The sequence below is a fragment of the Sinohyriopsis cumingii genome, chromosome 17 (genome assembly GCF_028554795.1).
Source record: "Sinohyriopsis cumingii isolate HCF-2022 chromosome 17, ASM2855479v2, whole genome shotgun sequence".
In the NCBI taxonomy this organism is placed as follows: Eukaryota; Metazoa; Mollusca; class Bivalvia; order Unionida; family Unionidae; genus Sinohyriopsis; species Sinohyriopsis cumingii.
In genome coordinates this window covers 45,553,988-45,570,037 of record NC_142977.1, presented here as the reverse complement: position 1 = coordinate 45,570,037, position 16,050 = coordinate 45,553,988, and the positions used below count along the sequence as shown (strand labels likewise).

At 34.1% G+C, this 16,050-nt stretch overlaps 1 protein-coding gene across 2 annotated transcripts in view; it reads right to left on the bottom strand.

Moving 5' to 3' along the window:
• Positions 1 to 16,050, bottom strand: part of LOC149778536 (uncharacterized) — a 111,664-nt gene that overhangs the window by 14,735 nt on the left and 80,879 nt on the right. Inside the window, exon 11 of one of the 2 annotated variants that reach the window (XM_089939432.1) lies at positions 5,085 to 5,222. The exons of the other annotated variant lie outside the window; for it this stretch is intronic. Coding sequence (XP_089795558.1) covers positions 5,085 to 5,222 — 138 coding nt within the window. The remainder of the gene's footprint in view (positions 1 to 5,084; positions 5,223 to 16,050) is intronic. 2 annotated transcript variants of the gene reach the window in all.

The following is a 16,050-nucleotide window of genomic DNA, read 5'->3' as shown; positions in this document are numbered from 1 at the left end:
GATAGGTATTGTCTGTACTGGCATGTCCTTAATGCAAGTCGGTTCTAGGTGACGAGCAATTAACAAGGCAATGTGTATACACACTGATATGCAATCAAATATAATGGCATTAGAAAATAGATTCACCAAATCTTTACATAGAGCAATTTTTGGACAATTTAGGTATCAAGGACAATGAATTATGAATGAATTCAAGTTAATATATCACAAAATGTTATAACATTAAAACTGTATTAAACTTTGTGAATTATGTTATTAAATGGAAAAACTTGGTTATTATAGGAATTAGAATGGCTGTACCCAATACATATCTCTATCCTTCAGTCGGTGATTATTGAGTTTATAGTCCAATATCTCCATGATTTCATTTTGTATGTCTCATGGATCGATTTTGGAATTTAAGGAGTTTGGGTTATAAATGCACTGTGATGTCCTTAAAACAGTGCATACCAATTACTCAAGCAACTCCACCAACTACTGAGCTGATCAGAAGGGGCCCAAAAGTTCTATCAAACTGTATTTTTATTGGGTGGTAGCCCCAAAATTCAGTTGGGGGTGTGTGTCTGAATTTCTTGATATGCCACTGCTTTAAAAAGTTCTTTAAAATTCAAGTTTTGGAAACTATCATGACTGTACTTACATACCGTTTGATTCATATATGGAATAGATGTATGAAAAAATATACTTTCAGTACAAAAGTGGTTCTCTAACCTTTTAAGTATAGTCAGTTTTATATAAAAAGTCACACAGACCTCTCAGGAACACATTTTGGATTATGAAGATATGCAAGAAATGCAATGTGTGGTGGGTTTTTATTAGTTATAAAACAATATACAAGTTATGCTGTGCCAAGCTAAGAAAAATGCTTTGATCAAGGACACGTCACATTAGCTGATCAAAGTTGATCTGATGGTTAGGAATGAAACCTGCACCCTCCTAGTCATGGGTCCAATGCCGTAACCATTCAACTACCATTGCTTTCTGACAGGTGTGCATTTTACTGATAAAAATATGATTGTAACATAGATGTATGGGTAGTGTGACACAGTAATCTAAACAAACCCTTCACCACTGCATGAGAATAATACCCTGTTCCAAAAACTATCCTTTCCTCCAAGTTAGTAGAAGAATGATTACCATTTGCCCAGCAAAATGCTTCAAACTGACCACCATATATATATATATATATATATATATATATATATATATATATATATATATATATATATATATATAAAAAGCAATTCTTAAAATGAGTAATGTCTGAGCATGCTTGCAGCAGCACATGCAATATTTTCAGTCTTACAAGTAACCATTTACATGTGACTAGGAGTAATTTACAAGTGACGAGGTGTAATTTACATGTCACTTGGAGAAATTTACAAGTAATCATTTACATGTGACTAGGAGTAATTTACATGTGACTTGGAGTAAGTCATAAGTAACTATTTACATGTGAATAGGTGTAATTTACATGTGAATAGGAGTAATTTACATGTGACTTGGAGTAATTTTTACAAGTAACCATTTACATGTGACTAGGAGTAATTTACTAAATGAAACTATAAAAATATACTGAAAGCATATGATGTATTTTAAACAAACTAAAACCCATGTACTAAAAAGACTTCTTTAAGCAGAGAAAATGAAGAGACTTGTAATATATACACTTTATTTGAGCTGTTTTCAGGGCAATGGGTATATGGTGATATTTGAGATTTTTTCAGGTCGATGGATATAAGGTGATATTTGAGCTGTTTTCAGGGTGATGGATTTAAGGTGACATTTGAGCTGTTTTCAGGGCAATGAGTTTAAGGTGATATTTGAGATGTTTTCAGGGCAATGGGTATATGGTGATATTTGAGCTGTTTTCAGGGCAATGGGTTTAAGGTGATATTTGAGCTGTTTTTAGGGCAATGGGTTTAAAGTGATATTTGAGATGTTTTCAGGGCAATGGGTATATGGTGATATTTGAGCTGTTTTCAGGGCAATGGGTTTAAGGTGATATTTGAGCTGTTTTTAGGGCAATGGGTTTAAAGTGATATTTGAGCTGTTTTCAGGGCAATGGGTTTAAGGTGATATTTGAGATGTTTTCAGGGTGATGGGTTTAAGGTGATATTTGAACTGTTTTCAGAGCAACGGGTTTAATGGGATTAAGGTTATAAAGACCCATATTCAGAAGAATTAGCACGCTTTATCAAGTTATTAGTTTTATTAACACACAGTTCATGACTGTTTGACAAAACAGTTTAATGGGAACAAACTGTTTTTGATATATACAAATGAGATTTTAAAGTTATGGGATTCTAACTATTCCTAACCTGTTTCAATAAGTCTACCTCTGGCTTCAACATTACTCGCCTTCAAAATGCTCACCTTTTGACTTCCCCTGTACCATCTCTTCAAAATGGCTACCTTTGGCTTCCCTATAACCTTCCTTAGAAATGGCTATTAAGAAAGGCACTGTATGCAGGAATAGGGTGAATTTTTCAAGTCCTGATTCTTCTAAATGTTTTCATTTTTGAAAACACTTGTGAAAATTTTCAAAGACTTTTGAGAGGCAGCTCAAATAAAAAAAAGGCCTTAAATTAAACCCCTGTTGTATTAGTAGAAACAGCTTTATGGAGAATTACAAATCAAATATGAACTGAAAGCATGTAAGGCAGAATTTTTAAAAAAAAATAATGGAGGGAGGGAGGATTTATTATACTGTAATTTAATAACTACTTTTAAGTGCTTCACTGTGACTGTTCAATTGTTATTTTTTATGATTATTTAATTATTATTTCTCAAATTAGCCTTCCTTCACCCATGTACATGTTCACCACAGTGCAACTATACCTGTACATGGGCTAAGCACATAACTGGAAGATGAAAATGATCATTAGGTAGACAAGATTCATCTTCCACTTGGGTGTGGGTGTGTGTGATTTGGATTTTTAATGTAGTTTTAACAAATATTCATTCATACTGTTACAATGTCTGCAGTGTGGTAGTTTATAATGATGTCCATCACTAGGGCATCATGCCGCAGACATGTAGCATCATGTCCCACCCAGTCACATTATCCTGACACCAGGCCGACCAGTCCTAACACTAACCTCTGAATACTGAACGCCAACCGAGATAGCTGCAATTACCATTTTTATAAGTCTTTGGTATGACTTTATCAGGATCTGAACTCACAATCTCCCACATCCAAGGCAGACGCTCTAACCACTTAGGCCAATGAATCGTTTATCATCGTCAACTTGAAAAGCATTCAAGAAGTTTGAAAAACAAATGTAAGCTCACATAAAAAAGGAAGACCCTCCATCTCCATTTTTGCACTACTTGTATTTGAATGTGTCCCCCACTCACCTACTTCATTTAGGAAGATAATGCACACTTTAAGGCTTGTTGACAAAGTGCAAAACCACACAACCAATGCTGCACAAAAAACACTGACCCGAACAAAAAAAACTGTCAGAAAATGTGTAATGATGGTTGCAGCAACTTAGGAAGGAGGTTGTTGCACTTCTGTATCTATATACAAAAGGTGACCCTCTAGCCAACCAAGATGGAGATAATGAGTTCAAACAAACTCCTGCACAATGGACACAATGCAAAGGTGCTGTAAATCCTCCCTGCATTATGAAAGCCACTTATTATAAACTCTTCAACCATAATATTCTTGTTATACCAAGCAATAGACGCATTCAGAGGTATACACATTATGTACAAGTCTATTCACCTTTACTTCTTTTTCATCGTTAATTTAGAATCCAAATGGACAAAACATGTACAAAAACTGAGAACTTCTTTTTTACACACTATCTTTCTGTTGTAACCAAAGAGAAGTCACGTGAACTCGGGGGGAGGGGGGCCTCTCATGACCGAAGTTATTGCACATTCAAGAGAAAAGTCTACCTACCTTTAATGTCCAGCTAACAAACAAACTTTTATTCATGCAATTTTGCTCACTAAGTACCAGAACAGGAAGGAAAAAAGGGTCTGAAATTATGAACTCCACCATAACTAAGATGGAAAGTTCATACCTCCAGTTAGAATAAGAAAATCTGGTCAGAAATGAAGTACAGTGCACCCTCACTATAATGTAACTCAGGATACCAGTCCCTGATATAACACAGGCATGATCATGAATTCCATTATACTAGTTGAATTATATTTTTCTATGTAATGTACCCCATTATAGCAATCCGTCACTATGAGGCCCTCCATTATAATAAAGTTCTTGCTAAAAAAAAAGTGAGTATGGTAAAATATCCCATTTCATTAAACAGAAGTAAAATTATATAGATAATATACTTTTCATTATAAAGCAGTCTTGCTATAAGGTCATATACTCCACATCTCCCATAAACAGTATAATAAAAGGGAGCAGTATATCATGAACATAATTATAAGTCTCATTATAAAGTGAAATACTGTATAAACTCACTTATAAGTTGAATCCTACTGCAAACAACAAAGATCCTGATCTACCATAGCATGATGCTCTTACAGATCAGGTTATATGTTGTTTGTTCTATTGATTACTCCAATCAAACTGCACAGATCCATATCTGCTGATATATTATGCAACATCGGATCTGAGTCTGTGCAGTTTGCAGTTGGACTTGACATATTCTATAGATTCCACTAACCGCATTATATAGAGGGAATACTGAATACTATAACTGCATTACAAGGCAGTGTTACTATATGGTAGAATATTCTATGGTTGCCATTGACATTATTATAATGAGGGAATAGTAAATAAATATACAAGGCAGCCTTGCCCATGAAACAAGTTTTTAGGGTTCTGCTGAAAAGCATTATTGTGAGTGAACACTGTACCTCTTAGAAATCACAGTATAACTGGAAAATATAAATAAACTGCATTCTGTAAGTAAATGGTTGCAAACTTGTGACTATGCACCGAATCCTGATCATCATTTCTGGCAGAGTGAAAAGGAATTGAAATGATGCATTCCAAGAATAGGCAAGAAATAGCCTCTGACTAAGCAAATAACATGCAAACCTAAAGAGAAAGGGGAGGTAACATTTGTGGGAGATAACTCTTTCACAACGACCAATCCTACCTGCACTATGGCGTCCCTCCCCAAACTGATGGTCTCCGCTATCCGCACTATGTGTGCGAGGGGCTTTCTTAGATGGGTGGGGAGGGAGAGGTGCCCCACCCTTTTTGTCTGTCGTCTTCTCCAATTCTTTCTCTACCTCTGAAAATTGGATTTGACATGTTACCAAATGTGTGCATGAAGCTACGGGACAATTTTGGAACAAAAAAGTTTAAGAACCAAATTTAAATTATGTATAGTATTCAATGCAGAGGAGAGGAAAAAATCCAAACTTTCCAAGATTATAGCGGTCAACTATAATTCAAGGTGACTAAAAGTTTGAAGCATTCCAATAGGATGGACAAAATATTTCTGTTTTATTTCAAATAAAGAATTTTAGGCCATTTTAAATTGTAGGCGGCAAAGAAATAATAAATGTTAATGAATCACAAGTAATTTATCACTATACAATTGTTACATTTTGAAAAAAAAAAGAATGTCAGGCAGATTCAATGTTTAGTGTGAAAAAATGTTATATTTTATGAAATGGAAGATTTGGGTCTTTGTAGTGTGGCTTGTCTTATAAGCCAGCATATATGCTAGCTTTCTTTCATTAAAACTTGCTTTCGTGTTGGTTATAACTGACAAGTTTTAAAAAAATGAAACTTCTATGACTATTCATTTGCATATCTACTTCTTTGTAACATGTGTTTTCATTCTGGAAATTGCCCCAGCAATTTAAATACAATTCAATGGGTGTATTTTGAAAATGTTATGAAACTGGATAAAAGGGTCAAAGTTATAAATACCTGAATTTGTGTATTTTCATTTGATCTACCCGACTCAGTTTAGCAAGCTCTTGTCTGGCTACCTGTTAATACAACCAATCACACCTAGGTGTCGTGAAAATTGGTTAGCAATCCATTTGATTTGCTACTATGCAATAAAAGAGTTAGAGATGTCACCTTTGGTCATAAGGTTAATTAATGTAAAGGGAGAAAGATTGACTTAAAAAGTAGATAAATATTTGAAATTATCGACTGCTCAAAATAACGTTAAATCAAATTAATACTAGTCTTAACCTCTTTATAAAAACTTTTTAATATCTGCTGACGATTTTACACCACTTCTTGCACAAGGTGACCAGTCTGATGTTGCTGTTAGGCATTTTTACAATATCACCAATCTCACAGTTAGGTATTTTTATAATGTGAACAATCTCACATTACTGCTAGGTATTTTAACCATGTCACCAATCTCAAACTGCTGTAGGGTATTTTACAAGATGACCTATTGCACATTACTGTTGGGTATTTCTACAATGTGACCAATCTTAAACTGCTGTAAGATATTTGTACAATATGACCAATCTTAAATTGCTGTAAGGTATTTTACAAGGTGACTAATCTTACACTGCTGTTAGGTATTTCTACAATGTGATGAATCTAACATTGCTGCATGGTATTTGTACAAAGTGACCAATCTCACATTAATATCAGGTATTTTTACAATGTGACGAATCTCACATTGCTGTAAGGTATTTGTACAGTGTGACCAATCTAACATTACTATCAGGTATTTTTACAATGACGAATCTCAAATTGCTGTAAGGTATTTGACAAGGTGACTAATCTAATCTCACACTGCTGTTATCTATTTGTTGTCTCTTAAGATACAACTGTCTAAAAGAACAAAAAATTTATGACTTCCTGAATAAAAATAAAATTATAAAATGAAGGACTAATAAGAATAGTTTTTATCCATTTACTTCACAGATTTTACCTGCATTTGCAGATTATGTTAAACTCCACGTTATGTTGCATTCAATATCACATGTTACATTTCTACCATATTTTGTATTTTAAGATCACATATGTTACATTTCTAGTGTATTTTTAATTTTAATATCACATATATTTTACATTACTATTGTATTTTTAATGTGATATCACATATTTTACATTTCTATTATATTTTTAATTTTAATATCACATATTTTACATTTGTATTGTTGTTTTTTTTTATTTTAATATCACTCATATTTTCTATTGTTTTTTATTTTAGAATTGCATTAATGGAAACAAAAGTGAAACTTTAATAGATTCTTGGACAGAGACATAAAATGTCTGAGAAGTTAAAGGTAAAAAACACATTGGGAAATTGAATGATCATGCCAGTGTACATTTCAATCACTCACAGTGCCTGAAAAAAATTAATTTACCTGAAACCTGTGTTAAAATTGCAAGTATGATTTTTCTTGTTTGTTCAAGTTTACTTGCAAGTAGTGTAACATCGTGCTTAAGAGCCAATTAAGCAATACATGTTCATAAGCAACCAACCAGGTGAAAAAGGTATATGTACTGATATACTCATTTTAAAGTTAAGCTCAACTGCAAACTGCTTAGATCCAGATGCGCCACTGTATAGTATGATAGCAGATCTGGGTCTATGCAGACTGTTTGGAGTAATCTGTAGAAGAAATAACATAGACCCTGATATGTTGGCACATTTTACAACAACAGATCAGCGTCTATGTTGTTTGCAGTTGGTCTTAACTTATACACAACTATACCAGGTAAACCCCCGCCAAGCCCTTCACCAAGTAATCCAAAACCTGTGAACTAAAGATGTATATATGAAAAGCACACTAGAACGGAGATGACAAGAAATGAAAAAGTAAAATAAAAAATTCCCAGCCTTTAAGTTAATTATGATTTGTATTAATGTGCATGACTTCATCACCAAGTGATGAATTTCATGATTATAATGGGTATGAATAGTATATGATAACTGTCATTAATTGAATAATTTCATGATTACAATGGGTACATGACGAATGTTGCTAATTGACGATTTTCAGACTTAAAATGGGAATAGAGTACACGATGACTTTGTCACTAACTGAAGAATTTCATGATTACAATGGATATCTATAGTACATGCTGAATGTTGCTAATTGATGAATTATGTGATTACAATGGGCATGCATAGTACATCATGACTGTCATTAATTGATGAATTTCATGATTACAATGGGTGTCTGTTGCTTACTGATGAATTTTGTTATCACAATGGGTATTCATAGTACATGATGACTGTCATTCATTGATAAATTTCAAGATTGCAATGGGATGCATAGTACATGATGACTGTCATTCATTGATAAATTTCAAGATTGCAATGGGATGCATAGTACACGATGACTGTCATTCACTGATAAATTTCATGGTTGCAATGGGATGCATAGTACATGATGTGTCTTGCTAATTGATGAATTTCATAATTACAATGGGATGCATAGTATACGATGACTGTTGCAAACTGATAAATTTCATGATTACAATGGGATGCATAGTAAATGATGACTGTTGCTAATTGATGAATTTTATGATTACAATGGGATGCATAGTAAATAATGACTGTTGCAAACTGATGAATTTCATGATTACAATGGGTATGCATAGTACATGATGACAGTTGCTAATTGATGAATTTCATGATTACAATGGGATGCATAGTAAATAATGACTGTTGCAAACTGATGAATTTCATGATTACAATGGGTATGCATAGTACATGATGACAGTTGCTAATTGATGAATTTCATGATTACAATGGGATGCATAGTAAATGATGACTGTTGCAAACTGATGAATTTCATGATTACAATGGGATGCATAGTACATGATGACTGTTTCTAATTGATGAATTTCATTATCAGAATGGATATGTACCATACATGATGTCTTTGTAATTTTCATGTTTTCATCATACTGAAATGAGGTTGTAATTAAATTAAAAGAACAACTTTCATTTGTTGCTTGAATGACAGTACTAACTGAATGGAAATATATTCCAAAACTACATTCAAAACCACTGTTATTTTAAATATATGGCCAATTCAAAGTTACAATAAAGTTCTGGAATTGCCGAAAACAAAATTTCAGACAGAACAATCATGTTAAATTATATATATAGCATATACTGAAAATGAATTCATATCAAGGTAATATACAAAGAAAAAGTTGATATGGCTGAACAAATTTGTGCAACCTACTCAGAGAACCTACATTTCTACTTCAGCAGTGGTTCCCAGCCTTAATTGGGCCATAACCCTAAAAAATATTTTTTTCTGAGCCTCACTACCCCATTTCCACATTTTGATAAGTTCTGCCACCATACAAAAAAAAAATCATGTTCACCCCCACCCCCCACCCTCCGTAATGTCCTCGCTACACAGTTTTGGGTCACAATCTGGGGATTCGAAACTACTGTACAGCAAAATAATTACAACTGATTCATTACGTAAACTCAAAATGTAATCAAGATAGTGCAAGATACTGTGAAGATGTGTGTTTTTAATATGAAATCAAATTATATCTAAAATTATCTCCAAATTTTCTACAATCTGCCAAAACTGAAGTCACTTTCAACCAACTGACAATTTGTAGCATATCTGGAATGAACTTGACAACATGACAGTAAAATCATACTGCTTTCACAGTGGATGGTGACAAACAATGCCATCTAAAATATCTTTGACTGTGGAAAAACTGTAAGAAACAATAACTTACAATAGTAGTAAAAAGCTAAACTTGGAAAAATATCTCATTTTCAATGCATTTTACACTGAACAAAACTAGTTTGACAAAAGCAGCTGAATGCATTTTACACTGAATAAAAACCAGGCTGACACAAGCAGTTCAATCTATTTTATACTGAATAAAACCAGTCTGACACAAGCAGCTGAATGCATTTTACACTGAACAAAACCAGTCTGACAAAAACAGTTGAATGCAGTTTGCACTGAATAAAAACCAGTCTGACACAAGCAGTTCAATGTAATTTACACTGAAAAAAAACCAGTCTGACACAAGCAGTTCAATGTAATTTACAATGAATAAAAACCAGTCTGACACAAGCAGTTCAATGTAATTTACACTGAGTAAAAACCAGTCTGACACAAGCAGTTCAAAACATTTTACACTTAATAAAATCAAGTCTGACATAAGCAGTTCAATGTAATTTACAATGAATAAAAACCAGTCTGACACAAGTAGTTCAATGCATTTTACACTGAAAAAAATCAAGTCTGACATAAGCAGTTCAATGTAATTTACAATGAATAAAAACCAGCCTGACACAAGTAGTTCAATGCATTTTGCACCAAATAAAAACCAGTCTGACACAAGCAGTTCAATGTAATTTACACCGAAGAAAAACCAGTCTGACACAAGTAGTTCAATGCATTCTGCACTGAATAAAAACCAGTCTGACACAAGTTGTTCAATGTATTTTACACTGAATAAAAACCAGTCTGACACATGTAGTGCAATGCATTTTACACTGAATAAAATCCAGCCTGACACAAGCAGTTCAATGCAATTTACACTGAATAAAAGCCAGTCTGAGACAAATAGTTCAATGCATTTTACATGGAAAAAAACCATAAGCAGTTCATTTCTGCTCTAATGTCTGGCAATTAATGGTAGTTTTGATGACTGTGATGTAAGTGTTATGTGGAATGTGACATCTCATCAGTGAATGCTATTACAGCACAGCTCTCTGCTTCTTCAGCAAGACAAACTCCAAATAAATCTTGATACAAACAGCAGACATCTAGTAATGCAGTAAAACCTGTCTTGAACAACCAATGTTATGAGAAACCACCTGTCTTGAGTAGCAAGGTTCTAAATGCACATATTTTTTGATTATATAGTGCCATAACTTGTCATAAGAGACCACCCATCTTGAGACCACAATTTGTTGGCAGATGGGGTGGTCTCTCAAGACAGGTTCTACAGTACTGAACTCAAGTGTGACTTTCAAAAAGTTTGACAATGCACCTAAACAGTGTTGATGCCACAGCCACAGCTGGAAAAATGATTTTTCACAATTTACAAGTGAGTTATTCAGTGACCATGAAATGGGAGTATTTAAACAACAGTACTAGCTTCCTGGTTGTTTGTACCCACCACACCATATTTAAAAATAAAAAGCATTAAGGATATATATAAAAAATGCATAGAAGTTAGTAATTTCTTTCACTGATTTATAATTTCTAACCTGATGGGTGCCAAGCAGACCCAAACACTGTAGAATTACGGGCATTTCAATGCAAACAGAAGCCCCTGATGTAAACAAGCAAACAGACTGCTCAGTCCACTTCTTCTTTTGAGAATAGTTTATTCCTGTAAAACCTGCTTTGTCTGCATCCAACATTTGCAATGTGTAGTTTTAATATTTCTAAAACAAACTGAACAAAGAAATAGGAGACACTCTTGTATATATGTGTTCAAAGAGATGTAAATCCCAAATTTATGGAATTATTGAGCTTTTCAATGATGGTAAACTTCATCACATCTGTTGCTTGAAAACAGATTGGGCCAAGTAAATATGGTAAATGTGTTGCAAAAGAAACTCCCATTTGACTTGAAATCCCAAAAAGTTGGCAGTGTTTCAGGCCCCCTGGCAACAATCAGGTTAGAACTTGTCAATCAGTGAATGAAATGAGCAAGTTTTGTGCATTTTTTATATCCTTGATACCTTCTGTTTTTAAAATCAGCAGGGGGTACAAACAGGATGGTGTGAGAATACTATAATCAGTGAACAATTATCATGAACTGCCTTCAAAGGGGATTTGATTTAGGTGGCCAGAAACAAGAAATGTACATGACATGTAAATAACAACCTGTCAATTTATCAAAGGACCTAAACAGCATGACTCTAACCAGGGACATGACCCACATCAGCACAATCAAAAACGTTTCCTCTCATGGCAGGAATGCTATGTACAGGAAGTAAAACAACATTACAGGAAGTATATGATGGCCTCGAGATCATTCACCTGGCTGACATCTGCCTAACAGCCAAATGCAAGAGCAGCTGACCAAGAAATATCGGTCATTACAACCCTTTCTTTAGAAATTTCTTCCAACTCTGTTCAGCACTTTTTGAAAAGCCATTTAGGTTTTCCTATTTTAGTAACAGTGGCTATGTATGATGGCAGATCAGCATCATTTGTACAAATATGAATGATCTTCATGTCGAATGCTGTCATATCCAAATTCAACATTATTGCATCTTGCTCAACCCACTGTCCCTCCCCATACTGCCAGTGTCGAATACAAACTGGAAAACTTTTCATGACACAATACCTTCTGTCAAATTTGGTCATATTCTGTTTTGAACTATTTGAAAAAATTACACTTAAATGTCTTCCAGTTTTAGTAATGGTGAACCACATCAGATGTGGATTTGCATAGCTCTGTAATAAATTTAAAGTCCTTCATGGTTTTTGGTCAAGCTTGGTCAAATTCTGTTGTACAGTTTCTGAAAAATGTCGTTTAAAGTGTTTTCTATTTTTTGCAATGATGGCCATATTTGACAGCACCCTTTTACCAGATTGAATGCTCTTCATACTGTCAAACTTGGTTTAAATTCCATTTCAGGATCTAAGAGCTCATTTTAAATTATATATTTTTTACATCAACCATATCTGAAGACTGATCAAAATCATTTCAACAATTTTGGTCCTGGTGTTTTTTGTGAAAAAGTTAACAATAACAAATATGATGCACAGCCGATACATAAGCTCATCTTGCCGTATAATATTTTTTTACCTATGTCCCTATTTATGTACATAACCCAAGACATAAAGTGGTACACAGTAATGTGATGAAATAATATTCCAAGTAAAACTGAATTGGATACGGCTTTATTGCATCATCAATAATAATAATAATAATAATAATAATAATAATAATAATAATTGTAATAATAATAGAAGTAATAATAATAATAATAATTGTAATAGAAGTAATAATAATAATGATAATAATAATAATAATAATAATAAAAGTAATAATAATAATAATAATAATAATAAATCTGAACCTCATGACTACAACCAGGGGCATAACCCTGATGCATCAGCAACAAAAAAGGAAGTAGGAGAGCATATACTACTCAAACGTTTAAGTGAACTCAGTCTGTGATTATTTAAATAAGAGAAAGATACGTATTTAAAAGGTATCCTACTTCTTAACCCCCTGCCCCCTTCCTCTCCCAAAACATAACCCAAGGGGCATCAGCAGTATTTGGAGAAGGTGAAGTTAGGGATCATATTCCAAATTTGAAGTGAATGGAACTATAGAAGATAATCAAACTGTTAAGAAAAATGGTCTACAACACCTTGACCACATGGGTATATGTAATGAGTTATGGAAGTGATAACAAAAAACTTTAACATGACCCCAAAGCCCCACCCTAGGGAAAATCCAGAAGCAGGATTTATAGGTCGAGTATGTGATGATATTATAATTTAAATATAAAGTGTATCTGAGAAAGGGTTATTGAGATAGAAATACTGGAGAAAGACTTTAAGAAAAACTGTTCACCCATGCATCCACACACATGCTCACATAAACACCCACACACAGACAACCCTAACACTAGATGTATCCAACTCAGCGGCAAAATACAATATCACTTTTTTGTTTTAGTTGTTGTTTTTTTGGTGTGGTAGTAATTATTACTGAATATTATTGATATCAACTTTACAAATGACAAATTGTACTTGTCCTAGTTTTAGGTAGGGCTATGAATTATAAATGCCATGTCTGATGTCTGAAATTTGTCAAAATGTTAGGGAAAAAATGCAGTTTCTCCACAATCAAAATGCCCCAAGAATATCAAATGCATTGGGTAATCAAACAATTAATTCTACAGGCAAGTTATCATTCTTAATGAAAAGGGTCAATAAATACAGAGTTACAATCTATACCTGCTTTTAAGTCAAGACTAACTGAAAACTGCAAAGATCCAGAACTGCCATGACATTATACACCAACAAATCTAGATCTATACAGTTTCTATACAGAAAAGCAAAGATGGTAAATATGGCCATTCAGGGTCCATACCTCTTCCAAATGATGACAGGGAATGCTGGAAATCAAAATTATTTAAGGTCTCAATTAATATAAAAGATATTTGAACACTTCAGCAGAAATTCAACATTCCTCAGTATGTTTTTAGGTAGAAAGCAATTCAAATTAGGAGTATGGACAACCAGAGCCAATAACTCTTCCAAATGACGGAAGTGAAGCTGGAAATCCATATTATTTAAGGTCTCAATTAATATAACCTCTGACAGAAAGCCAACATTCTTCAGTACAATTATGCAACAGAAATCAAGTAAAGTTAGGGGTATTATCAACCAGGGGCCATAACTCTTCTGAACACTGAAGTGCAAGACTCAAAATTAAACTTATTTAAGGTTCCTCAAAATATAGTTGCATGCTAGTTTTGGTTGAAATCCAACACAGATTAGTATATGTATTAGTCAGAAACCAAAAGAGAGTTGGATAGGCATTCAGTAACCATAACTCTGAAAATGATGTTATGGAACATTGGAAATCTAACTCACTCATAATTCCATCAATATAAAGTAGCATAACAAACTCTAGTAGAAATCAAAAAAAGCTTAAACATTATGTTGTACAACCCCAAATTAGGAGGACAGGCAATGGTTGACTGGTCATTGAGCTATACTGGTTATGAGCAACAGCCCATGTGAAATAAAATTTATCTGTCAAGAGTCATAACTCTTATCCAAAACTGAACGGACAAGACAAAAGCAAATAATGCACATCTAGGTCTAAGTGATGATGTACACAACAAACCATATCAGAATAAGCTGACTGGTTCCTAATCTAAGCTGCATACAGGGAATTACTGCAGTGGATATCTAAAACTGATTTAAAAATAAGGCAATAGCTTTGTCAAAACTTGACCTCAAATGACAAAACATTTACAGGACAAATGTACATGTAACAAGTAATTCACCTGCCAAATGGCATCCAGTTATCTGTAAGGGTTACAGGAAGTGTGAATGACTGACAGATGGAAAAGTAGAAAAAGGTGATATTACTATAGGACTCCCATACCTAAATCAAGGATCCTAACAAAATTACTACATAAACCAGCTTACAAAACCTTGACTATTCTAATCAGCACAATTTTGGTTACTTCAGCTTAGGTACATGGTCACAATCAACCCGTCTGTGATGGAAAGGAAAACCTTTGCCAGACACCAGTTAGAAAAACCTTTAACAATAATATCCTCAATTAAGGTTATAAAATAAAATGTGCAAGTCTCTTTCCTTTACAGGAGCAAATTATGCAATACAATGGCCCTGGCAAGTAGATTTCATGCAGGCTATACGTTTACTGTGAATGCACTATTTCCTGTGGAGTACCAGTTTTTGTGGATGCTATAAATCACAGATATTAAGAATAGCTACTACATATACTTGCTTACAAGTTTAGTTTAAATGCAAAATTTCATAGACCCAGATATGTCATTGCAAAAGGCAGATGCATATCATGGTCTTTGTTGTTTGTTCTACTGATTACTCCCCAAAGTACATTATGCAATGGCAAATCTGGGTCTGTGCAGTTTGCAGTTGGACTCATGAGTATGTATGGGATTTTCTTCAATAGAACCCCTTCCCCGATCCAGAAAATTAAATATGGACAAAATTATAATTTTCACAGAATCATGAAAACTGATGCCCACAAGTGAATGAATTCACAGTATCTGTCCTCTATTATTCCAACATTCAACTCACATAATCAACTGGGTAAAACAGCTGAATAAGGTTTGTGTGTGTGTGTGTGTGTGTGATTTGGATTTTTAATGCAGCTTAAACAATTTTTCAGTTATATCGCTACGATGGCTGCAGTGTGGCAGTTTATAGTGATGTCTAGCACTGGGGCATCATGCCACAGGCATGTAGAATGATGTCCTACCCAGTCACATTATCCTGACACCAGGCCGACCAGTACTAACACTAACCTCTTAATGCTGAGCACCAAGCGAAGCAGCTGTTAATACCATTTTTATAAGTCTTTAGCATGACTCAGCTGGGGATCAAACCAACAACCTCCTGCATCCAAGGTGGATGCTCTAATCACTAGGCCACCAGAG